This window comes from Carica papaya, chromosome 5, assembly GCF_054855325.1.
Source record: "Carica papaya isolate Zhongbai chromosome 5, ASM5485532v1, whole genome shotgun sequence".
Taxonomy (NCBI): domain Eukaryota; kingdom Viridiplantae; phylum Streptophyta; class Magnoliopsida; order Brassicales; family Caricaceae; genus Carica; species Carica papaya.
Window position 1 is genome coordinate 4,323,948 of NC_142313.1, and position 24,915 is coordinate 4,348,862.

General features: G+C 38.2%; 3 protein-coding genes across 6 annotated transcripts; all 3 read right to left on the minus strand.

The window, feature by feature from the left end:
- Positions 1 to 7,163: 7,163 nt before the first annotated feature.
- On the minus strand, positions 7,164 to 12,120 carry CLPP5 (nuclear encoded CLP protease 5). The gene is made up of 9 exons (XM_088219971.1): positions 11,851 to 12,120; positions 10,878 to 10,994; positions 10,677 to 10,791; positions 10,479 to 10,571; positions 10,203 to 10,248; positions 10,039 to 10,111; positions 8,538 to 8,572; positions 8,355 to 8,443; positions 7,164 to 7,709 (listed from the first exon to the last, which is right to left on the minus strand). Exons 1-9 carry the CDS (start codon positions 11,976 to 11,978, stop codon positions 7,488 to 7,490), a joined length of 918 nt encoding a protein of 305 aa, XP_088076097.1. The 5' UTR covers positions 11,979 to 12,120; the 3' UTR covers positions 7,164 to 7,487.
- Positions 12,121 to 14,318: 2,198 nt separating this feature from the next.
- Positions 14,319 to 21,351, minus strand: LOC110819489 (HIT zinc finger and PAPA-1-like domain-containing protein). 4 transcript variants are annotated; one of them, XR_015819061.1, is made up of 11 exons: positions 20,842 to 21,351; positions 19,267 to 20,031; positions 18,186 to 18,828; positions 17,999 to 18,099; positions 17,817 to 17,906; positions 17,604 to 17,731; positions 17,286 to 17,465; positions 16,187 to 16,750; positions 15,927 to 15,997; positions 15,587 to 15,683; positions 14,319 to 14,540 (listed from the first exon to the last, which is right to left on the minus strand). XR_015819061.1 is itself a non-coding variant. In XM_022048709.2 (8 exons), exons 2-7 carry the CDS (start codon positions 19,930 to 19,932, stop codon positions 17,321 to 17,323), a joined length of 1,773 nt encoding a protein of 590 aa, XP_021904401.1. In that variant the 5' UTR covers positions 19,933 to 20,031; positions 20,842 to 21,351; the 3' UTR covers positions 14,319 to 14,540; positions 17,286 to 17,320. The 4 variants fall into 4 exon arrangements, 3 of the variants coding, with proteins under 3 accessions (XP_021904401.1, XP_088075945.1, XP_021904400.1); XM_022048709.2 differs by lacking the exons at positions 15,587 to 15,683; positions 15,927 to 15,997; positions 16,187 to 16,750; XM_088219819.1 differs by lacking the exon at positions 14,319 to 14,540 and having other exon boundaries at positions 15,540 to 16,750.
- Positions 21,352 to 23,465: 2,114 nt separating this feature from the next.
- LOC110819585 (uncharacterized) lies at positions 23,466 to 24,564 on the minus strand. Its single transcript, XM_022048826.2, has one exon. The coding sequence runs from the start codon at positions 24,498 to 24,500 to the stop codon at positions 23,778 to 23,780; it is 723 nt and encodes a 240-aa protein (XP_021904518.1). The 5' UTR covers positions 24,501 to 24,564; the 3' UTR covers positions 23,466 to 23,777.
- Positions 24,565 to 24,915: the final 351 nt, after the last annotated feature.

The following is a 24,915-nucleotide window of genomic DNA, read 5'->3' on the forward strand; positions in this document are numbered from 1 at the left end:
AGCGAAAGGATCCTGAGCCACCCTGGTACGACCCTGCTCCTCCATAGTACCACCCGACACCACCGCAGTATGATCCGGTGCCCTATTCACTGTACCACCTGACACCAGCATAGTATAATCCAGTGCCCCCACCATATTAGCAAGTACCACTACAGGGGCCCCCAGTCTATCCTCAGCATGGCCCAGTCCCTCTTCCACGGGGCCCAATTCCTCCTATGATTAACCCAGCCTATATAGAGGGGTATAAGAGACTAAACTCATCTACTTTTGTAGGGAGATTCTCTTTTGAAGATGTCGAGTACTGCTTAGCAGAGAAAGAAAAAGCCTTTAAGACCTTGGGAGTGACTCCCGAACAGAAGGTCACCCTTGCTACTTACATGCTAGTGGGAGAAGCAGACCGCTGGTGGGAACTCAAACAGACCACCCTGCCTATTCTAGTTACTTGGGAACAGTTCCTAGCAGCCTTTCATGCAGAGTACCTTCCAAAGAATCTCTGACGTCTGAATGAGATGAAGTTTGTCCAGTTGGTCCAGGGGAACATGAGTGTGTTAGAATATGCTCACAAGTTCCTAGAGTTGGGCTGATACTCCCCTGAGACGTTATTGGATGAAGGTAGGAAGGATAGGAAGTTCGAGTGGGGCCTCCGCCCAGAGATCAGACATCATTTATTTGTGCTGGAGCTCAGGACTTATTTGGTCGTTCTGGCCAAGGCACAGCTAGTGGAGAGGAGCTTCCGCACCCTCTTTCAGACAACAGGGAACCTCAAACCCTTAACTCCACCCCGCAGACCAGCACCTACTGCGCCTGTTCAATAGAATAAGAGGCCCAGGCCGGTGATCCAGGCTCCCCCTTAGGCTGCAGTGGCAGGACGCGATAAGATCTGTCAACATTGTGGCAGGGATCATAGGGACCGACCTTACTACCGCCTCAACAACACCTGTCGCATATGTGATAATGTCCAACATTATGCGAGGGAGTGCCCAAGGAACCAGAATCAGGGCAGACCTCTTATCCAAGACAGAGCTTACAATCTCACCTAGTAGGATGCAGAAGCCAACCCATACATGGTACAGAGTATGTACACTATTTGTAACTATCTTGTTCATATTTTGATTGATACTGGTGCATTGCATTCATTTATTTCACCTATTTTTGCATCAAAATTAAATGTATTACATGATAAACTTGATTCTATGTTGTTTGTGTCTACTGCTGGGAGTATGACACTATTGGGAGAAGTTGTCTACAGGGCTTGTGTCGTAGATATAGCAGATAAAAAATTGAGTGTGGATCTAAATTTTGAGGTAATTTTAGGAATGAATTGGCTAGCGGCATATCACGCCACAATAGATTGTTTTAGCAAGAAGGTTATATTCAATCCTTCTAATGAGGAGCAATTTACAAATTAATAAAATCATTTAGCATTTATTCCTTCATGGAAAATTTTCTTATTCGTCAAGTACTTTAACCCTGCTGTTTTCTCTAATTAGGTAAACTCAAGAAAGAAATTTGTATTCAAGAAATTTTGGTAGTCCGAGACTTTTCATATGTATTTTCGGATGAACTACTCAGACTGCCAATGGATAGGGAAGTCAAATTCACCATAGACCTCCAGCCAGGCACCCAGCCTATTTTACTTGCTCCTTATCGCATGAGCCGTGTTGAAATGGAGGAACTGAGAAAACAGATCACTGAATTGCAGGACAGTGATTTTATCCGACATAGTGTGTCTCCTTGGGGTGCCGATGTCACCTTTGTCACAAAGGGAGATGGGACATTGAGGTTACGTATTGATTACAGATGGTTGAACAGAGTCACAACCAAGAACAAGTATCCCCTCCCCAGGATTGATGACCTCTTTGATCAGTTGGAGGGTGTCCAGGTCTTCTCCAAAATAGATCTGCGTTCAAGTTACCATCATGTGAAAATTAGGACAGAAGACATCCCCAAGATGGCCTTTCGAACCAAGTATGGACACTATAAGTTCCTAGTCATGCCATTTGAACTAACCAACGCCCCAGCCATCTTCATGGGCTTGATGAACAGGGTCTTTAGAAAATTCTTGGATTAGTTTATTATTGTATTCATCGATGACATCCTAGTTTATTCAAAAAGTAGAGAGGAACATGCTCACCATCTAGCTCAGGTTTTGCAAGTTCTTAGAGAAAAGAAGTTGTATGCAAACTTGAGTAAGTGTGAATTTTGGCTTGAGCAAACCACCTTCCTGGGACACATCATATCAAAAGATGGAGTGTCAGTGAACCCTGAAAAGGTTGAAGCAGTGCTCGGCTGAGAAAAATTGACATCAGTTAAGGAGATCTGTAGCTTTCTGGGGATTGTGGGTTATTTTCGCAGGTTTGTGGAATGATTTTCTAGTCTAGCTGCTCCCTTGACTCGGCTCACAAAGAAGAATGTCAAGTTTGAGTGGAATGAGGACTATAAAAGAAGTTTCTCAGAGCTAAAGAATCGGCTGACTACTGCACATGTGTTGGCCTTGCCGAGTGGATCGGGAGGATATACAGTTTACAGTAATGCCTCCTACCTAGATCTGGGTTGTGTTTTAATGTAGCATGGGAAGATCATAAGCCTAAGGGTCCAGACAGTTGAAGAGTCATGAGAAAAACTATCCCACACATGACTTAGAGCTTGCAGTAATCATACACACCTTGAAGACTTGGCGCCATTATTTATATGGAGAGACCTTTCAGATCTATACCGATCACAAGAGTTTGAAACAAATATTCACTCAAAAAGATCTTAAGATGCGTCAGAGAATGTGGATAAAATTTCTTAAGGACTATGATTGCGACATCTTGTATCACCCGGGTAAGGATAATGTGGTAGTCAATGCACTCAGCAGAAAAAAGTCCAGGTACATTAGCCCATTTGATGGTTTCAGAATCTAGACAGATTGGGGCCACACAACAAGTACGGCTTCAGGACTTGAAGAGAGTCACATATTTGGGTCACCTGACTATTCAGCTTGAATTAATCTAGAGAATAAGGGAGGGTCAGTTCGCCGATTCCATCCTAGTAGCCCTCAAGGGAGATGCAGAACAGGGCGTTAGCTTAGAATTTCGAATCTCCGCTGATGGGTTGTTAAGATTCCAGGACAGAGTGTGTGTTCTAGGTGACAGTAAGTTAAAGATGGACATCATGACAAAGGTCCATAGCTCAAAGTTTGTCATGCATCCTGAAAGTACTAAAATGTACCAAAGTATGCAACCCCGATTTTAGTAAAACGGGATGAAAGAGATATAGCTAACTTTGTTTTTAAGTGTTTGGTGTGTCAGCAAGTCAAGGCAGAGCATCAACACCTAGGTGGACTACTTCAGTCATTACTAATTTTGAAGTGGAAGTGGGAACATATCACAATGGACTTCATGACAAGATTACCCAAGGCATGCTCAGGACATGATGCCATCTAGGTAATTATTGACCGGCTCACCAAGTCTTCTCACTTTCTGGCCATCAGAATGAATGATTCCTTAGACAAGTTAGCAAGAATGTACATTCGGGAGATAGTCAGATTACATGGAATGCTAATGACGGTAATGTCCGATAGGGACCCCAGGTTCACTTATCGATTTTAGTCTATCTTTCAACAAGCCATGGGAACGAAGCTATCCTTTAGTACTACATTCCACCCTCAGACCGATGGGCAGTCAGAAAGAACAATTCGCACATTTGAGGATATGCTCAGAGCTTGTGTTCTTGACTTTGTAGGATGACCATCTATCCTTGATAGAGTTCGCCTACAACAACAGTTACCAAGCGAGTATTGGCATGGCTCCGTATGAGGCGTTATATGGGCGTCCATACAGATCATCGATTTGTTGGAAAGAAGTGGGTGGTAGAAAACTGTTCGGCCTAAATCTAGTAAACAAGACTACAGGCAAGATAGTTAAGATCAGGAAGAACATTCAGACAGCTCAGAGTAATCAGAAGAGTTATGCGGACACCAAGATGAGAGATTTGGAATTTGAGAAAGGCGAATGGGTGTTCCTTAAGGTCACTCCTTTCAAGGAAATCAATAGGTTCGGTAAAAGGGAGAAACTGAACTCCCGATTTATTAAACCATTTGAAGTCTTAGACAGAATTGGTACCGCCGCCTACAGGTTAGCACTGCCTCCAAAACTTTCTAAGGTCCACAATGTGTTTCATGTGTCTATGCTACGCAAGTACAACCCGGAACCCTCTCATATCTTGGCCCATGAGCCTCTTCCACTCCAGGAGGATCTGTCCTACGAGGAAGTACCGGTCGGTGTTGTGGATCGAATGAGCATATTACTCCGCAACCGAGAAATCCCCTTTGTAAATGTCGTATGGCAGAACCACACACCGAGAGAGGCTACATGGGAGCTATAATAAGACTTTAGAGTCCAATATCCTCAACTGTTTGATTGAAAGTGAGAGACAAAATTTGAAGGACCAAATTTCCTTTAAGTGGGGGAGAGTTATAACATCCACCAAATTTTTTTTTTAATCAATAAATATAATTTTTTTTATTTTATTTATTTTATTGTATTTTATTTTATTTTAATTTAATGTAAAAATGGAGTAAAATTGATGGAGGATTAAATTGAAAATAATTTTGAGAAAAAGGGGTGAAAAATTAAATTTTAGAAATATTTTTGAAAAAAAAATCAGAAATCAAGGGTCAAAACATAATTTAGAAAAAATTTGTCACGTCAGACGCCCGGTCAGCAGTCTCGACCAACCAGAACGCGCCAAGTGGCAGAGGCACTGATGCGGGAGGCCACATGAGGGGAGGGGGGGCACGTAGGCGATCTGCGTTCACACGATCGAACGTCTGAGGTCCGTTCTTGCGCGCACGGACGACCTAGATGTGCTCCCTCCCAAATGCAATCGAACGACCATATTAAAAGCAATCGAATGGCCCGAGTGAATCGCGATGGACGACCCAGATTAGATCACGATGAACGGTCTAGATTTACTCATATTTAATTGCAATCGGACGGTCCATATCAAACGCGATGGACGACCCAGATCAAAAGCATATGGTATAAATAACCCCCATCCACACTAAACCCTAACCCTAGCCACCAAAATCACTCGCCGGAGAAGACGACCCAGTCGCCGGGGAGCCGACCGCCGCCACCCGCCCCTATATCGGAACCTTTTTCGACTGCCAAAAAAGGTAAAAACTTTTTTTTTGCACGAAATTCAATTTTAAGCTCACCCATGGACAAATTGGAGTGAAAAGACCGATCAATTGGCCGAAAAATACCGACAAAGCCCGCTGCTGCCGCCGCAGGGAATTTCACAAACCGCCTCCAATGAGGCCCTTCTCGATTCCCGTTCCGCGTAATTTTTTCACCGCTATGATCACCGTTTTCTTCTCTACAAGTTGATCAAAGGAAAACACCCAACCACAACGTGAGCCAAAAGAGCCATCGGTGAGTTTTGATTTTTCGTATTTTTTTGGCCAACCGAGTCCCTTTAACGTGTTTGCTCGCAAGAATCGATGCAAAATCGAGTAAATTCGGCTGAAAACTACTGACCCGAGGCGGACTGCCGCCGCGGGTGGCAGCACCGTCGCAGGAGCACAGCAGAGCCGCCGTGCCAGATTTCTGAAATTGGCCGAGTGGGCCCTATGACTGATTTTGGGTTTATTTGGAACATTTGTAGGTACTATAAACGCATTTTAGTTCCCGGAGAAAAATTCAGGGAACCCAAGGTCCACCCGCAAGTGCAGTAAATCGTTTACCTTTTCGACGTCAAATCGAGTAAGGATCCATCACCCTATTCCCTATTATAGAATTGAAGTTTTAATAAATAATAATACGGTATTTTGTACAAATTAAATAGATGTGCATAATTAATTACGGATTGCTAATAGAGGCCGAACCGAAAATTGTTCTCTGTTAATTTATTTTACAGTTTAAAAGCATGATAGTATCTGATTTATCTATTTTATGATTTAAATGTATGTATTGTTGTCTTACCTGACTACTGTTTGACTTGGGATTTGAGACATGATTGTATTACCTAATGCATGTTTATTTGTTTATGTGATTATGTTTGATTTGGTAATTGAGACTAAAGGAAAACGGGAAAGTTGTGTGATCAAATAAACAGATGGAACGGCAGCCTTATTAGATATCCTAGGAGATGGTGGACGAATCAGGTACATAGGGAACCCTACCGTGAACGTTGTCTCATATTAGATGGGGTATGGAGACTTGGTAATTTGGCGCTCATACCGAACGGAGTATGGAGACGGCCCGCTTCACCCTCATACCGGACGGGGTATTGAGGTTTAATATTTTGGTGCTCATACCAAACGGGGTATTGAGACAGCCCTGTAATTAAAGTTGTTAAAGAAAATAGTTCACGTGTAGCGGAGACATCCCTATGAACTTCCACGGATATTAATAGGCTGGTGAAAAGAGAAACAGTTATGATTAGATTATTGTTAATGGATATGGATTTATGATATATTCTATGTTGCTAATTGTTAATGAAGTTATGATCTGTATGATATTGTTGTCTTTATAGGTTGTTTTCATAAATTCTAATATGCTAAGTGAATAGTAAATAGTTTTATTTTTAATAAATGTATTGGTTTAAATTTAACACTCCATTAGTGGTTTTCGATTTTATACCAACATTTGTTTCTATACTGGTGATATAATATGTTATCCTTACTGAAATAGTGTAACTCATCATTTATTTAACAATTTCATATCAAGAAAATCAGTTTTCATAGCCCGATACGCAAGAAAATTGCAATTAAATGTTAGATATTTCCTATTTTTCATTTGTTATCTTTATTTCTCGTGTTTCTTTCAAAAAATAAATTTCATAATGTTGTTTAATACTTTTAAATTATTATGTAATGAATGTAATTTTAACTTTTTATTTCACTTCTGCAGTTAAATTATTATAAATTTTTTTTTAGAAATTTTCGGAGTCGTTACATGTCCCAAATGGATAAGTAAAAATATAATCTGAAGAAAGAAAAAGAAAGCATATAGAGAACTCAAATATGCAGGATATGAAATGTTTACTCAAGCAAACAGATCAATGAGGTTTTAGCCATGGAACTAAGCTAAGCTGATTTTCTTCAAGAAGACATCAAAATTCAGTCCGTAATTGCGGCTTAGATAATACAAGGGACCGTTTCCAACAGGTAGAAGTCGAGAAAACTGAGCTTCATAAACAACATTTAACACTTCCGAAACGCAAACCTTCAACATGTATGTTTCATTCATAAACAGTGGCAAGCAAGAATAAATAAAGGGGATATGATAAATAGATTTATCAACTGAAGTACCAAAAGGAGTAAAAAAAAAAAACAAAACCTATGTCTCAGAACTTTGGTTTGACCAGGGCACTAACGCCAAAAAATTTCTTCAGCTATGATACATAATGGTTATCCACTTTTCAGCAGTATATTGATCACTCTCTTTTCTACCGCATTAAACAGGCACGTCACCGATCTTAACAGCCACAGAAGAAGGTTATGCGACAGGCTGAGCGTTATCTTCTTCTGAAGCTGTCAATGGTTGAAGAGCTTTCAGAGGGTTCATGATGACTCCATCAATAAGCCCATATTCTTTGGCTTCTTTGGCACTCATGAAGAAATCACGGTCTGTGTCCTGATTGATCCTTTCGAGACTTTGTCCCGTGTGGTAGGCTAGATAACTATTCAAGTTTGCCTTATGATGCAGCATTTCATTTGCCTGGCAAAATTCGTTCTTATTTAGTAACATGTAAAGAGAACAAAAGTATAAATCACATACGCCGCAACCCTAAGTTTATTATGAAAAACTGTCTTCTCTCAAACATAAATGATAGATTATAGAATGGAGAAGATGAAGACAAATTTCAAGGTTGCAATGCCTCTATAAAAACAACATACATGCATACACCAACCCCAGGTATTGGCATAAGGATTTAAGTAATTAGATGTTTGACATCATTTCCAAAAAGAACAAAAACAATTAGATGTTTGACATGTATGGCTACGGAAGAGCCCATGGTAAACTCAAATGTAAAAAGAGCCTTTCAGAAATGCCACAGGGACATCATGTACAAAACCTTCGGCAGAATCTTTCATGTTCTAATACATATGGTTAAACATCTCATTCTTGACACAATGAACAGCAATTGCTGTAGATGTTTGACATGTATGGCCATGGAAGAGCCTATGGTAAACTCATTTGTGAAAAGAACCTTCCAGAAACGCTACAGGTTTCGTGGAAAACCTCTTAGAATCTTTCATGTTTTAATGCATATGGTTAAACATTTCATTTTTTACACAGTGAACAGCCATTGCTATATCTATATGTAATTGTGCTTTGCAGTGCAACAGAAAAAAGACATACCTGAATATCAATGTCAGTTTGCCCACCTTGAGCACCACCAAGAGGCTGATGGATCATGATCCTTGAGTTCGGCAAACTGTATCTTTTTCCTTGAGTTATGCAGAAAAGGATATCCCATGTTACCATGTACTATAGACAATATGGTACAGCTTGCAATAATACAGACTGTGAGGAATTATTTACCTTTCGTCCCAGCACTAAGCAAGAAAGCTCCCATGCTGTTCATGAGAAAGTTGACTATTAGTACCGGCAAATGTTTATGTCTGGGAGATATATTTCTTTAGTAAAATATTCTGCTCGGAAACAGAAAGACCTTAAAAAACATAATGAGTTTAGTCATTTAGTTTGCCCCACAAAATAAGTAACCACTGGTGATAAATCAACCAGATCCAGATGATCTAACACTCAATCCTCACCAAACAGTAAGCGGTTAAACAGGACATCAACAAGAACCAGTTTTATTTCCTAACACTCAATGAATGTGTAATATACCAGAACCTTAGACCTTTCAATTGAGATAGTTGATAAGTATCTAGTAAGCTGGGAAGAACCACGTTATGTTTGATTCATTAAATTACAGTAGTCAGAAGCACTGTATTTCACAGCAGTACGAGAGTAAAGGGGCAGTGGCAGCAGGTAAACGACTTGTTTTATAATAAAACCCAAACTAGAGAAAATTAATAGCATGCCATATCAGAAGAATAGATTCTTAACGCAGCAAAGATCCAATAAGAGGTCCGATGAAGGCTGAGAAGCAACATAATAACAAGCCTCCAGTTCTACAATGCACAAGGCTTGAATCGAAAATTACCCAAGATAGAATTTGTGGTTGAAGACAAATAAACTTATATGAAAAATAAAAAAGGTAAGACCAGCAAACTAAACCTTATAAATGCTATTGACCCACCAAGTTTGATGAGTGAGATCAAACAAAACAATCTTTGAAGGCACTTGCATAATAAGCAGCAACTCTTACCACATAAAAACATATCATGACACCATCAAGAGTGCATGTCAGAAACCAGTTATTTCAGTTTCAATTTCAAATCAATCACCCAACCACCCAGGTTTATCTTACACTACATAATGCAAGCAAGGTGTGATTAATAGCAACCATTCAATTTCATCAGGAAATAAATTGGTCCTTGAGAATTCAATTTATAACTTTTATAGAAAAGGCATCAAAAAACTTATTTCTTCTCCCAACTATTATTTACGCTGCATCCTTAACATCTTAGTTAGGTCAGCCGTTTCCAATAGATTAGTTATACTGCTATTCTGTAACCAGATTATCAAACTCTTCAATAACCAGGCAGACCTAGAAGGACTCGTTTTGGCTCTGATGACAAACAAACAGTCATTTCTAGGATATTGTGAGAAGATAGTAGCATGAGAAAATAAGAAGAAAAATGAATGGGATAAAACAGGAAATGGGAACATAAAATCTTAAATCCAGAAAATCATGTGCCATTCAGGACCGAACTAATACATATCTAATTTACAGCTCATCATCCAAACTTTTCTTAAGAGTTATACAGCACTGCCATAGATCATACTTGGACCAGATAGGAGAAAGAAGAGCAACAGAATAACAGTTCCAAGGATTCAATATGTAAAGTTAAAGCTAGTGTTAGCATAAAGTTAACTCAGTAATCAGAAACAGCAATATCACTAAGCATTTTACCTAGCAGCGAGTCCAACACAGACTGTGGAGACATCAGGGCGTATATGCCTCATTGTATCAAATACAGCCATACCTAAAGAAGATGGAGGCAACTCAGACTGGGAACACAAACATTACCATACACTGTGGAAAACAAAATATTGCGGAATCACAAAGCGAATCACCTGCAGTAACGGACCCACCAGGAGAATTTACATACATGACAATATCCTGTTGAGAAATTCACATGAATCACTCAGAATCTCCATCAAATAAATAAGAACTGTTATAACACAATTTAACGCAAGGGAAGGGGAAGAGAATGAGAGGTTCAAATTAGTCTATCACTCTAGTACATTCAATATTTCCATAGGTGTTGTGGGAAACACTCCAGTGCTTATTTAGAGTATCTAGCAGTTACAAATGAAGTATTGGTTGCTAAAAGAATACATCGAGCATACCTTATTAGGATCAACAGCATCAAGATAAAGGAGCTGAGCGACAATAATATTGGCCATATCATCATCAACAGCTCCACCACAGCGTATTATTCTCTATGAGGGCAAATAAGGACCAAAACATATAAGTTAATGAAGCAAAAATTACCTTGAATAGTTAATAGAAGATCATGACCACAAAAAATCAACTTTAATCCATACATGTTGGAAAAGCTGACTAATAACACTCTGGAAGCGTTCTTGCACCATTGGGGGTGGCCCTTGCCCTTGCGCATATGCAGGGAAGTAAGGGGAAGACGGGATTTGCAAGTCATCCCTGAGGATTTGAAAATTTTCTCAGTTAGAAACAGCAATGATCAAGATTACAAGATACAAAGGGATTAATAATTGCATCAACATCACCTAATGGACCAAATTCCTTGATGAGAACTCTCTGGCATCCACAAGTTACTGGTGTAGACAGCCTTAGCTGTTGAGTTCCTCACTTTCTTCTGATTACTGACTAGCTTCTTTAGTTTCCTACAATGCAAAAGGAATGTTTGCTCATGTTTAACCAACAAGGAAAAGCTAGAGGGAAATATTACAACACGAAATTTCTAGTAGCAGGCCTTAATGATTGCAGACAGTAATTGTTTAAACGAACTTGAATCCATAAAGGACTGATACTTTATAGATTGTCAAAACTTCTTTTGAATGATGACCAACAGTTTGCTAGAAATGAAGCACCATCTTCATGGTTTCCGAAAAGCACAGCATAAAATACTGGATCGGAAGAGTTCAATCAAGTGTCACAAGGAAGAAAAGAAAAGAAAAAAACAAACTTTAACAGTCACTTGGTTTCATTTTCCTTTATTCTTAGTTAATTCCTATTTCTAATCTTAATACTATTCTTGATATGCATAAGTATAAAATCATTCTTTGTGTTTTGAGCTATCTCACCCAACTTTGAAATCCTTTGACAATTCAATTCTACTTCTCAAGACTAATACAGTTAGAAACTAAATAAGAATTCAATAGAAAATCAACCAGTCAGGACCTTACAGTTAAATAAGGTACCATGCCTCTATACAATTGATTCCGAAAAAAATCATTAAAAAATCTCACATTTGAGAACAGTTCCAGCACCTAATTACTTCCGATAAATATCAAGCACGGCAAAATACAAGACCAAAAGCTGTTCCCACCTCATAATGAGGAAGAAAGAAGAAAAAATAACATAGCATAACCCTATAACTAATCCAAATAATAATCATTGGCTCAACTAAATAGTTTCCTCTGCTTGGTTGGAGATAATTAAAAATGCTTCAAAAAACCGATCAAATTCTCTTTTACCTACAGTTTCTCCGCAACAAAATTCAAAAAAGGGAAATAATACCTGGAACGGAGGGGCTCTAAAGGAAGACAGAGGCTCTGGGATTCGAAAGAGGAACTAGGGTTTGGGGAGAAGAGAAGGGAGTTGAATCTGAGGGATGAAGCCGATGTCGACACGCACGTGTGTGCCATTGCAGACCAGAGAATAAACCCCCCCCAAACTCTCGTGCAGTCGACGAAACTGGAACAACGGGATGCGCTTAGCGACTGTTTCGGGCTCCTTATCCAACTAAACTGCAGGGGTTATAGAGTGGTATGTGGAAGAGTGGTGTGTTGGAGCAAGAAACAGCTTTAACAGTGACTCCCGGATGTTTTCCAAATGGGTCTTGTTCGACCCGTTTAATGAAACGGATCTCGGGTTCAAATACCCACTTTACTTTAAAAATAAAAAAATAAAAAAGTTAAAATCAGATTTTTTTACTCTTACGTGAACACAAAAATCTTAACTATTATAATAATAATATATAATTTATTGGTGGTAAATACACAGCTAGTATATTTCTTAAAAAACTGTAAGTAAACTTTTGCAATTTTTATAATTTTATAATTTTTAACAACAAACAAAATAGTATGATTGTTAAAAATTACGAATTTAAACTTCATTTAAAACATAGAGTTTATTATCTTTTAAACATATTATGTACTAATAAGGACTAATGTATAATATTTAATTCAATAAAATTAAATATTTAATTAATTAATGTATTTATAGAATTATAATGATAAATTTAGAATAAATTTATTACATTTCTGAACTAACGGAACATTTTGCTATGATTAGGTTCTTTTAGTTGCGTTAATCACAACAGATTAAAGATCGTATCTTTCTTTTTTTAAAATAAAATATTTTCATATTTAAATAATCTAATATTTAGAATATTATTAAATAAGACTATTGTGTTAAATAAATTCAAATTATACTGTAACCTATTTTCTATCAATAATTTTATATTTAAATTTAATTGAATTAATAAATCATGTAAAAAGTTGTTGATATAATATAAAAATTATGCGATGAAATTCAGCTAAAAAATATTTTATTTATTTTTAAAGACAAAATAATTATTTTTGAGGTAAAGTAGATATATTTAATTTTCGTACAACAAAATTATATTTTTAAACAATAAAATCATTTTCCTTTTATTCTTGGTTTGAGAATGCTATGTAAGTCTTGAAAGTTGTATCATTATTGTGCTCTATAAAATGATTATTATAAGAAATACTATTGCAAAGAGATATATATATATATATATTCATCAAATTTTAATTTGTTATGATTTTTCACTTGATTACATATTTAATTAAAGGTAATTCTGTTTCGACCCCTAATTAAATTAATAAATGTAATAATTATCAAAATTGATGTAGCAATTATGAAGCAATTTGTTGTGACAGAATTATGGATAATGTATAATTAGATAAATTTTACATTAAAAAAGAAACTAAAATAAGATATTTTTAGTTAAAAAAATAATAATTTTCATAATTTTAAATGACTATGTTAAGCCTTAATTTTTAATTTTTTAAATTTATTTTTGCAATAGAAACTCATCCTTTTTTTGTAAATTAACTGTGAGAATCTCCACTCAATAGTTACTTACAAAATTAATTTACATGAGAAGGTTCACCGAGTCAAAAACCAATTTTCTGACAGAAGAAAATCATCTAACGTCGACAAAATCAAGGCAGGAAGAAAACCACGACATGTTTGAATCCATACACTGGAGTATAAATCCTTCCCTACAAGACCAATCTTGAACTCTCAAGAGTACTTGTTCCAAATGCTAAGAGATCCAGTCAATCCAAAGAACTAAATCCTTACAACCATCAATTCCAATCACCCTGACTCTGGGCATCCCCATCTGTCACAAACCTTACTTACGGCTTCAGACTTGACAGAAAAACAGAGAAAGAAGAAAAGATTTTTTTTGAGGTAATGTGTTTGATTTTTCGATGATCTTCAATAATAGAGGAAATAGACCTATTTGTAGACTACAAATGGTGGGGAAAAAGAGCAGCAAAGGGAGGTGGGAGTCGCCCCGAGTGCTGCAGCGGGGAAGGCACCTGTTTTGTTATTCTCGGTCGATAAATCCTAACCTTAATTCGTACGTGCAATAAGACTATTTCACCCCCTGTTTGTAAAATTTCCCTTTCTGTAGTAGACCGCCAGTGGTGGCTTCTTGACAGCATCACAAACAACGAATCCAGCCACAGTAACCCATGAATCTATAAAGCTAGCTGCAGTAAAAGTCTCGGTTTGCCAATCAAATATTTTGGCAGACGACTAAAGTCTAGAGGGCCTAGAAGGCATAACAACAATTCAAGACCTGCAAATTTCCAGCTACATCTATAGCTAACTATTCTTGGAGGCCAAACAACAGAAAGAATCAAAACATATGCCTACATGGCGTACATAACATCTATATGATTAAGCAGTCACCACATAGAACCAGTGTAACGGTCCCGGAAATATTAAAATGAAATGAGTATTTAAATATATCAAATGCGGAAGCGAGATCAAAATTTCAGTTAACATCCCTTACACGAAAAACCAAAAACGTACTTAAAATATAAAAGACTAAACTAACTAAGAGAGAAACTCGAAAATAAAACTATGAGTATGACTACAGAGTCTCTAGGCATCCCCTTCGTCGTCCTCCTGCGGAACGGGCTCGGAAACCATGTCTTCCTGATCTGAAATGGTTAAATAAGGAGTGAGCTACACTAGCCCAGTAAGAACATCACGATATCTCACCGTCACGGAGGTAAAGGTGGGTAGAAGAACACAAAAAGACCAATGGAGCATAATTTACAACAAACTCGTTTATTAACATGAAAACCTTTACCATCCACTTACCTCGGTGGAATTTATGAAAACAATATAAGAAAAACAATAACATTATCATAATCATTGAATAATATAAGCTGTAAAATATAACACTTATCACGCCTCTTGTAATTCAATCATTGTACAACATATCTTTTTCTCATTTACCAGCCTACTAGTATCCGTGGGGGTCCATAGGGGTTCCGCTACCCGTTAACCTTTAACATTCACAACCAGTTTCCAGGGCCGTCCCCATACCCCGTCCGGTATGGGCGCCAAACCATGAACCTCAATACCCCGTCCGATATGAGGGTGAAACGGGCCGTCCCCATACCCCGTCCGGTATGAGCGCCAAAACCATAAACCTCAATACCCCGTCCGGTATGAGAGTGAAACGGGCCGTCCCCATACCCCGTCCGGTATGGGCGCCAAAACCGTAAGATCTCCATACCCCGTCCGGCATGTGAGACCACAATCCCGGTAGGGTTCCCTACGGACCCGGTCCGTCCACCATCTCCCAGGATATCTAGTCAGGCTGACCCCCATAATACAATTATCAGTCTACACAATCTTTCATTTTCCTTTTCCTCAGTCAGCATCATCAATTCACATACAAACAAGCAAAACAGTAATTCATGCCAAACAGACAACATACAGTATCAGTTTTTCAGTCATTCAACCCATGATTAATAAAAACGTAGTATATGCACACAAATCTGTAAAATGAACACATCAAACCTCATTTTGCATTTAAAGCTGTAAACAGGCCAAATAACAGTAAATCACCAATCACACTAGACTCGGGCTCCATTAGCCACCTTAAGCAATTTCACACATTCGTTAATTCAAGAAATACCGTTTTATCATTTTGAACTTTAATACCGTGATAGGAAATAGGGTGATGGGTCCTTACTTGTTTTCGGGATCCGAATACGATTCACAGTGCGCCTGCAGGCCGTCCCTAATTTTCCCTGAATTTTTCCCGGAGAACTGAAACACACTAACAGTACCTGCACGTGTTCCAAAAAAAACCCAAATTAGGCCCAGGGCCTCTTTCGGCCCAAATCGCAACTCCGGCACGGCGGCTCCGCTGTGCTCCGGCGACGGCGCCGCCGCTGGCGGCGGCGAGTCGCCTCGGGTTGGCTGTTTTCGACCGTTTTCGGCCGAATTCGGCCACACTCGCATCGGTCCTTGTGAGAAAACAACCCTAGGGCCCTCGGGGGGCCAAAAAATCACGGAAAAACGGAGCTTACCGGCGGCGGCGCTCTCGGGTGCGGCGGCTCTCCGGCGAGGTTCGTGTTTTGGTGATTCGGCTCCGGTCAACCTGTAGAGAAAAGAATGGTGATCACGGTGATATAAAAATTGCATCGAACGGAGGCCGGGAAGGGCCTCGTCGGAGGCAAAAACCGAGAGGGGGCGCGGCGGCGCCGCTGGTCTTTGGCCGGGATTTCGGCTTCGATTTGGCCATAGGAGGAATCAGCGTGGAAAAACGAGTCGGGGGTATGAAATTTACCTCGATCGGCGGTCGAAAATTTCCCCGGTGCGGCGGCGGGTGGCGGCGGTCGGCCTCTGGTTCGTCTTCTCCGGCGAGCGGCGGGCGGCTAGGGTTTGTGGTCTGGTGTGGGGGTTCTATTTATAACCCCTTGCCTTTTGATCTCAGCCGTCCATTTCGTTTGAATCTGGGCCGTTCGTTTTTGATTGAATCTGGGCCGTCCGTGCGATTGAATCTGGACCGTCCGATCGCGCGATTGATCTGGGCTGTCGGATCGCACCCACGCGGATAGCCAACGTGGCTCCTTTCGGAGTGACGTGGTCTTGTCACGTGGCAGGCCCCGATTGGCCGAGACTGCTGACGTGGCCTTTCCTTTTTTTTTTTTTTTTTTTTTTCCTCCTCCTTTCCGGGTGCTACAACCAGTCTCCTTCAAAACAGCTTATGCATTTTGAATGCCACAACACCATAACGCATTTTTCCAGCACTTGGGATATTGCACAAGCCATTCTTCAAAAATTAACTTTAGCAGACATTTTACATACAAAAGCGAGATATACAGTCCCAAAATCAGAGAAAATAGCACACCTGTTCTGACCGGAAAAAGAAGAAAATAGTCACGCAAATGCGTGTCTGGTTTAGATTTTATGTTTGCCAATTCTATGGAGGCTTTGAGTAGCATTCTAACAGCTCAATCAAACAAGAGAAAAATTCAAAAGCACAGGCTGAATTTTCTGCTTTTGTTCACTGCAAATATATATAAATTTCTTTCAAGTACTTCAAAAAAATTTCTATGAAAACCCAAATGACTTTTGTCAAAAAGATAATATTTTGTAAAAGCTATTTTCTTTCTGTTTTTGACACACAGCAGAAATTGAAGCTCAACCAGATAGATACTAGCTTGCACCGCAAAATAATCTGATTCTCAAATGAAGTCATCCATCTTCGCTCAACTCTTTGGATAGTCAAAAAATCAGCCAGTTGCAGCAAAATTTCAATCCTAATAACTTAGCTGTTTACATGAAATGGAAACAAAAGCCAGTTGGTATAAAATTTCTCTACAATGAGCTGAGAAGCAACCAATCCCTGTATACAAGATAAATTCAATAATGTGCAGCAGTACCTGCACATAATGAGGCTAGTAATATATTCAACAAATTAGCCGGTAGTTTCAGCTGGCTGCTGTTCCTGAATTGCCTTGTAGCACTTGAGACTACAGAGAGGAAGCTTTGTCTTGGAATCTCGATACTTGTAAGGATTAGTACAAGATGGCCCCGCACATTTTTCACGTGGAGGAGGATAGCTACGTATGCATAAAACGAAAAAAAAAAAAAACATGCCATCAAGAAGGGAACTTCCAGAAATATGCAATGCATGGACATGAGTATGTATTATATGTCAGGGGATCAAGATGTAAACTTTATATTTCCAAGCAAAATACCTGCAAGGTTTCGAATCAAATATACTTGGCAAACCCATATCCTTTGAAAATGTTACAGTATTCCCCTGGGGACCTGAGACCGTTCTGATCATATTTGACCCAAGCATCAAAGCGTTTGCAGCCTTCTCCTGCATACAACATAAAGTACGATGTTTAGCAAGAAGCTTCATCCAAGTACATAGACCAAATAGTTTGCTCATAAGTCTCTAATACCTGTGCCAATTCCTCCTGACGTTTTTTAATTTTTTCTTCCCGCTTCTTCCTGTTGGAATCTTGACCAAGTATTTTTCGAATAGCCTCAGCCTACAAAATTCAATCCAAGCATGCATGTTTCTGGGTCTGTGGATTCAAAACACAAGTAACAGAGCTAATGGCAAACACAACAAAAAACAAACCTCCGATTCCCTAGCGGCCTTCTCAACTTGATCTCTTCGTCTTTGAGCAGCCTCGGCTTTTTTCAACTGCTGCTCTATTTCTGAAAGCTTCTCCTTTTGCTCTGTGATCAACAAAAAGAATATAAATACGATGGCTTAGAAAGTAACTAGTATAACAGCAATCTTATGACAGAAATAAAATACTAACTCCTTGGTGGGGCAGGTGGCAATCCATTGGGAAATTCAATTAATCTTGAACCAGGAGCAGCAGAGGGATCCTTGCTAGATTGAAGAGCTCGTTGACGAGTGGTAAGAGTCATTTCCCTCTTAGTTTCAATTGGTGAATCAACAGATTCCTTCCCCTGCCTCTTATTCTTTCTATCCTCTAGCTCGCTATCAGATACCTGATCATCTTCTTCCTCATAATCTGTATCATCCGATGCCCTATCAGATCTAGATTTCTTCTTCCCATCCTTGCCAGCCTTTGAAGAGCCAAGATTCGAAATATTAGAAACAGCAGAAAGTTTGCGGTGCTTCTTGCCTGATTCCTCATCATCTTCCTTATCTGCTGTAGGAGCCTTCAATTTCAATTTCTCCAGGTATCGGATCTCATCATCTTCATCGTCTTCACTGAAATCCCCATCAAGCACCCGCCTCTTGGGGACTCTCTTGCTCTTACGAGCCGGGCCACTCCGATCCCCCTGTTTTCCAGATGCATTCTTAGCCGATGTCCTTCCCATAACAGAATCCTCTTTCCCAAAACTAAAAGCGCCACTTGAAAAATCCTTCCAGGGAATTCCTTGCAGACCTCTTCTCTTATCTGAAGGGGATTGGGCACAATCTACATTTCTCTGCAATAGGAGTTGTTTTAATAAAGAGATTACTTCGGATTCCAAACGTTACCCAACAACAATAGGCTGTAAATAAGGAGACAGAACCACATTAATACACAAGATATCCTTCCAAAAGAGTAAATGAAGGTCCCAGTTTCCTTGGCCAATCAAACAAATCCATGTGGTTTTATGCCCGTGAAATACGCAAAAGAATATCAAGGATAGAAAGGACAACCAATATAACGAAAAATAATAAAGAAAATACCTTCATCAGGTATCATAAACTCAGATTAAAAACTAAATTTTATTATAAGAAAAATAAAATTGTAAATAGCACAATAATACTTGAATAATAACGTAAGGTCGAAAATAGAAAACAGTTTTCTAAGCAAAAATATGATACTAACACAATGTCCCTAAACAAGTTCAAAAGAAATATGTTTGATAGTTACGTACCTGAAGATTTTGCTTCTGCCTTGATCTGGAGTCATCAATGGATCGAGAAATCTGTGTGGAAAACCCATCCCCATGCACACGATCAGGTGTGGAGTTAGAATGAATTGTTCGTGTGACGCCACCAACCTTGAGCTTAACCTTTCTTACCTTGGTTTCATTTTGTAAACCATCTAGAATTACTTCCAATTTACCCAAACCATGGCTCTCACAGTTCCTTCCACCATATACGTCAGCATTTCTCAACTCTGATTCTAGGCCTTCCTTCACCCTGCTTGCACTTTTCCAATTAGCAGGTGCAAGGACACCTTCACTAGACCGTTTATTGTTGCCCCCACTTCGCCCTAAATCATTATTATAGAATGCACTGAATCCCCCATCCTCCTTTTTACTCCTTTCATGAGGTTTTTCAGATTCATCAGCATACAAAGCTGGCCTAGACATAACTTGATTAAGATTAAACTCTTTCCTCGCAGGATTAGCATCACAACCATTCTCATCACTAGAGATCTTGCTCACATCGTCTGAAGGGGTAGATGACAAGGGTGAAAGTTCACGGTTTTCACTTACAGCCTGTGAATCAAGCCGAGGACGACGAAAAGGTTGAGTCCTTTTCTTCCTTATGGCATTGTTGATACCACCAAAGTGTGCACCACTAGATTCTTCCATGAAGGCCAAGTTCAAGCAGCCCAGCTATTCTGTGACAACTACTTTCAAGTCATGATATAAATGGGAACCAGAAGAGCATGCACCACGGCAAGCTGGAAACTGAGAAATCAAACAGTTTTCCTTGTCAAAAAAGAAAACACTACGAGTAAAAGATTACTAAAAATAATAGTATCTGCTAGCATTACAATGAAAGCTGATACGTATTGACGAAAAATGGTAAAGCCCCAAAAAACACACAGGAAAAAACATAGTTAACAGTTCACAGCAATTAACGGAATTAAAAAAAGACCCAGCAGAGGAATATCATGAGACAACGGTCAACATAATGAACTAGGGAACTTGAACTGATCCTAAGTGCGCGAATCCAAACAAAAAGATTAACTGGAAACCCTTAAAACGTGAAGATAATATTTCCAAGCAATATAATGAGAATTGTCCAATGTCCAAGCAGACATGAAATGCATATGAATCAAACGACATGATAACACAGAAACAAGGATCTTATTCATGTCAAACAAAACAGGTGAATCTAATAAATTAGAAGAAATCAGCACCCCCACTCAAATATGAATCAACCCTAAAATAAAAGAAAATTCACAATCAGATTAATCAAGACCATAAAGTCCCACATCCAGCAATCTAGTGAATCAGTAAATCCAGATAAAAGCATCAAAAACCCTACCCATGAATCCATGAAAAAAGCAAGAAGTAAACCAAAAACACAAAGAAAGAAAAAAAAAAGATAACAAAATTCAACCCCCGGCTGCCACCAAACTAACCCACACACACATTGGGCAAATATTATCGACACCACAAGAACACCATCGACGAAGAAACGCACAACACAGAATAATGCAACATGCCCAGAAAGAAAATCCCGCCGAAACCCTCTAGAGATTGATCCCTTACCTTCTCCCTCGAAGCGAAATCTGAAAAAACAGCGCAGCCCGTAGAAAATAAATATTTATATATCCCGAGAGAAAACCGCAAACCCTGATGACAGAAAAGGGAAATAGAGAACCACCGTATGGTATTATATGTAATAGATTTATAAGGTATGTGACGATACTGAAGCGTCCGGTTAAGATAGAGAGAAGTGAGGTTAAAGATAAGAGTTAGAGTTAGAGGAGAATAGGTAACAATGATGAGAATAAGGAAGGGAGAGACATAAAGAAGAGAAAGACTAATTATCTTCTCGTTCACCATTTTTTTGCTATTGCCACACCATCAAAATCCCGGACACACTCACAAAATACACACAACAAACAGACCCTCTCTGTTGTTTTTTTTTTTTTTTTTTTTTTTTCCTCGCATGTTTGATTCGGTCACTTAACTCGGCGAACCAACTCGGTGCGACTCGGCTTTCTCACTCACTCCTCTCTCTCCAGAGTTCTCTTTCTTTCTTTCTCTCTTTTAGGCATTTCCTTTTTATTTCCCTCTTCTCCTCTACACACGGTTACGCTGCAAGTCTGAGTGCGCAGGATAAAACCGTGCGCACCCGATTCACTCTAGTGCTTCTCACTGTTATGAAACAACTTTTTCAAATATGCCATGAGGGTCCCTATAATTTGTGGTATTTACAAAATGCCTTCTTTTTTTTTGTTGGAATATGAAATACCTCCTCACCCTTCCCCTTCATGCATCCAATTGCTCCTTTCGGTCTTTCACTTTTCTTCCTTCTTTTTATCTTTGCGTCTAGATATATCCCTCGATATTCCTTATTAGTTAAGTTAGAAAACTTAGTTAATTTGAACTTGTAAATATGGTTATGAACGAAGTTTTGTTTTTTCTTTTTATATTTTTCTTTCTTTTTTATCTTCACGTCTACATAATTTGTTTGATACTCTTTATTAGTCAAGTTAGTAAATTTAGTCACTCTAAATTTATAAATATGATCAGAAATAAAGTTTTATTTGTTATTGATGAACATTAGGTTATTCTTGAAGATCCCAAAATGAAACTCATTCTTACAAAAAATATTTTAATTTTTGTCGTACTTGATCAACTATGTATTAGTCTACGCTGATAATGTTAGAAGATCAAATTTATTTAGTATAAAAAATTATTTTATTACCTACAATTTTTTTGTGACAAAATAAATAATTTAATTTGATTCATTAATTTTATAGATATTTATTTAACTCTAGTCTTAATTAAACTTTACTTTAGAAACAAAATAAAAATAAAAATACCCGAATGACTTTTACAAGGGCATTTAATTTTATTTTACTACTAACAAATTGTATGATATTATAAATATAAATATTATAAATTTATCATATTCACCGTTAATAATTTTCATATTTATAGAGTATATAAACTAATGCAATAAAATTTGAAGAAAATTTAATAATAAATTAATTTCTCGTATTAAATTATAAAAAGTATTAACTATAGAAGTACATATCATAAAAAAAATGCATACAATATCGCTTTATTAAGTATTAGCTTTATTTACCTTGTTTATTAATTATAATTAATTGTATGATCATTATAATTATTTTAACTCATCTCAAACTAATTTGCATAAGATACAACTGAAAATATATTCAAAAGTACATAAAGATGTTAAAACGTATAATTTTCAAGATAAAGACACATTTTGAGCTTCTGTACCATTAATTAACACAAACTTTCACGACAAGGATCGGATGGTCATTGTCTACATAATATTATTAAAGCATATAATTTAGAAGACTCTGAGATTATTTATATTATATTTATAAACGGTTTTAAACATTTTATTTAAATCTATCCATAGAGTGATATAAAGAAACAAACTTCTTATTGGCGATCGTTAATCAGGACTCCATTAAACGACTAAATAACTAGGAGTTAGATCAAATAAAGAAATAAGAGAATTATAAATCTAATATTTAAGGCATGCAAAGAAAGAGGAAAATTTTCCGTTGCAACTTTTATTTTCTTCCTAAATTTGAGAGAATTATCGAACGGGGTCATACATTATGTTAATATATAATCTAATATATTTTTCTTATTTTGTCAAACCCATCTAAAATTTTGACTAATAACTCATGTATAATTATATAATTCCCTTTCGACGTATTTTCTTTATTTTGTAAAACATATAGAAGATTTTGACCAATAATTCAAGTACAATTACATTTAATAATTATCAAAATATTTAACTTAAATATTACAACCTTCTTATTATATTTTTAACAATTCGTGATATCTATTTTATATTCAATCTATCTAAAATAAAATTACACAAAATAGTTAATCTTTAAATGTACGATTTTCTTCAAAATGCAATATTTGGTTAGATGCCGTTTAATTCTCTTTCTTTAGTAATTAAGGGTGTTGTTAATTTTTGAGACTATTTTCTTCGTGCAATAGTTCATAAACATGATTGGTTCATTTTAAAGGTTTAGCCAAAATTATAAAACAGAAATTTAAGTGTACTAATTATAATTTTAAAAATCTTAATTATTTAAACATCCTTAACAAGTTTTATTATTTTAACGTCCCCAATCCTAATATATATCCATAAAAATTGGAGTAAAAAGATAAAAAAAAATGACTTCAAATAATATTGTGTTTGCTTGCAAAACCATAAATACGTAAAATTTCATATCTATATATATAAATTTTCTGGTCTTTGTCTCTGTGTGTGTGTGTGTATATACCCATGTGAATTCATAAGCCATTATGGTTTGAAAACGTACTCAATATAGGACGTAATGCCGGCCTTGTACAGGATGGTCGTGTTGCAAGGATTAACATCCAGACCAGATGATTTACCTTAAATATAGTAACAAATCAAACAATATCATTGCTCCTCCTCGAAAAATTAATCAATACCCATTAAGAAATCTGGTTATTCAGTAAAATTTGATCGACGACGAGATGGCCAAGATGTTGCTACACATCTTCTTCAGCAAATCATCACCGTCGGCCAACGGCGACCGTACTCCAGGCCTCTCATGGAACGAGTCCGAGCAGGTGACAATGTCCTGCAACGTGGCGCTAACGAGGCTCTCCAGCCTGCCCAAGTCGTGGATCTCGAGAGCCCGCACCGCATCCTTAAGGTCCTCGAGCAACGACTCGTAGTTCTCCACGCAGGTGTCGAGTATCCCCGAGACGACCAGCGACGTCGAGGAGTGTTCGCGCATGGTGGTGACTTCCTTGACGGTCTCTGTGGCTTTGTCGCAGAGCGTGGCCATCTCCATTTTCAGGACGCTGCTGGGGTTGATGCCCTCTTTGGCGAAATCATTGAAGTGGGGAATGATGCCGAGGAGGCACTCGGTGAAGTAATCGGTGCCGGAGCAGATGGTCTCAATGTTGTTGTCGATGATGGAGAGGTCGAGAGTGGGTATGTTGAGAGAAAGCATGGTGGCAACTTGGGGGAGATTGGGGAGAGAAGGGATGAGTTCTGTGGCGATTGGTTTGGGACGTAAAAGAGGAGTTGTTGCGGTGAAGGAGATTTGAGTATTGGGGGAGGTGGTGGGTGCGGAGGAAGGAGCAACGTTATGGGCCTGGATGGAGAATGAGGAGAGCAGAGAAGAGAGGGTGGTGAGGAGGAAGATGGACTTGAAAAACTCCATTGTTGTTTCTTCTCTCTCTGTCTCTCTATGGGTGGGGTGGGGGAGAGGATGGGGAAGGTGAGGGGAGTCCTATGGTGGGGTTTTTAGAGGCTGGTGGTTAGATGGTTGGGCATGCAAATAGGATTGCCAATGCCAAATTTGTACATACAAAGTCTAATTTTAGGCCCTAACTCGCCGTTAATTTATAATTTGCTAACTATCAGAAACAATAAAAGGTTTCTGTTTTGAGATAATGGTTATGTGCAAAGTTAATTTTAATTATTGTTTGAAAATTTATGGCCTTCGTTAGATTGTTAATTACGTGAAACTCTTTAACAACTTAATGTTGCTATATACCTGCCATAAAGAACAGTATCTGGTGATTGAAAATCCCTGTCAAATAAAAGCAGAAAGCTAGAGTTTCTAATGCACAATT

Excerpts from the sequence above, each read along its gene's own strand:
- CLPP5 (XM_088219971.1), bottom strand. The coding sequence starts at position 11,978 with ATGGCACACACGTGCGTGTCGACATCGGCTTCATCCCTCAGATTCAAC. Across the intron at positions 10,995-11,850 it reads TTAGAGCCCCTCCGTTCCAG|GAAACTAAAGAAGCTAGTCA; the intron begins GTATTATTTCCC and ends TTTGCATTGTAG. Across the intron at positions 10,572-10,676 it reads TTAGTCAGCTTTTCCAACAT|AGAATAATACGCTGTGGTGG; the intron begins GTATGGATTAAA and ends TTGCCCTCATAG.
- LOC110819489 (XM_022048709.2), bottom strand. The coding sequence starts at position 19,932 with ATGGAAGAATCTAGTGGTGCACACTTTGGTGGTATCAACAATGCCATA. Across the intron at positions 17,907-17,998 it reads AGGCCGCTAGGGAATCGGAG|GCTGAGGCTATTCGAAAAAT; the intron begins GTTTGTTTTTTG and ends TGAATTTTGTAG. Across the intron at positions 17,466-17,603 it reads TTTGATTCGAAACCTTGCAG|CTATCCTCCTCCACGTGAAA; the intron begins GTATTTTGCTTG and ends ATGCATACGTAG.
- LOC110819585 (XM_022048826.2), bottom strand. The coding sequence starts at position 24,500 with ATGGAGTTTTTCAAGTCCATCTTCCTCCTCACCACCCTCTCTTCTCTG.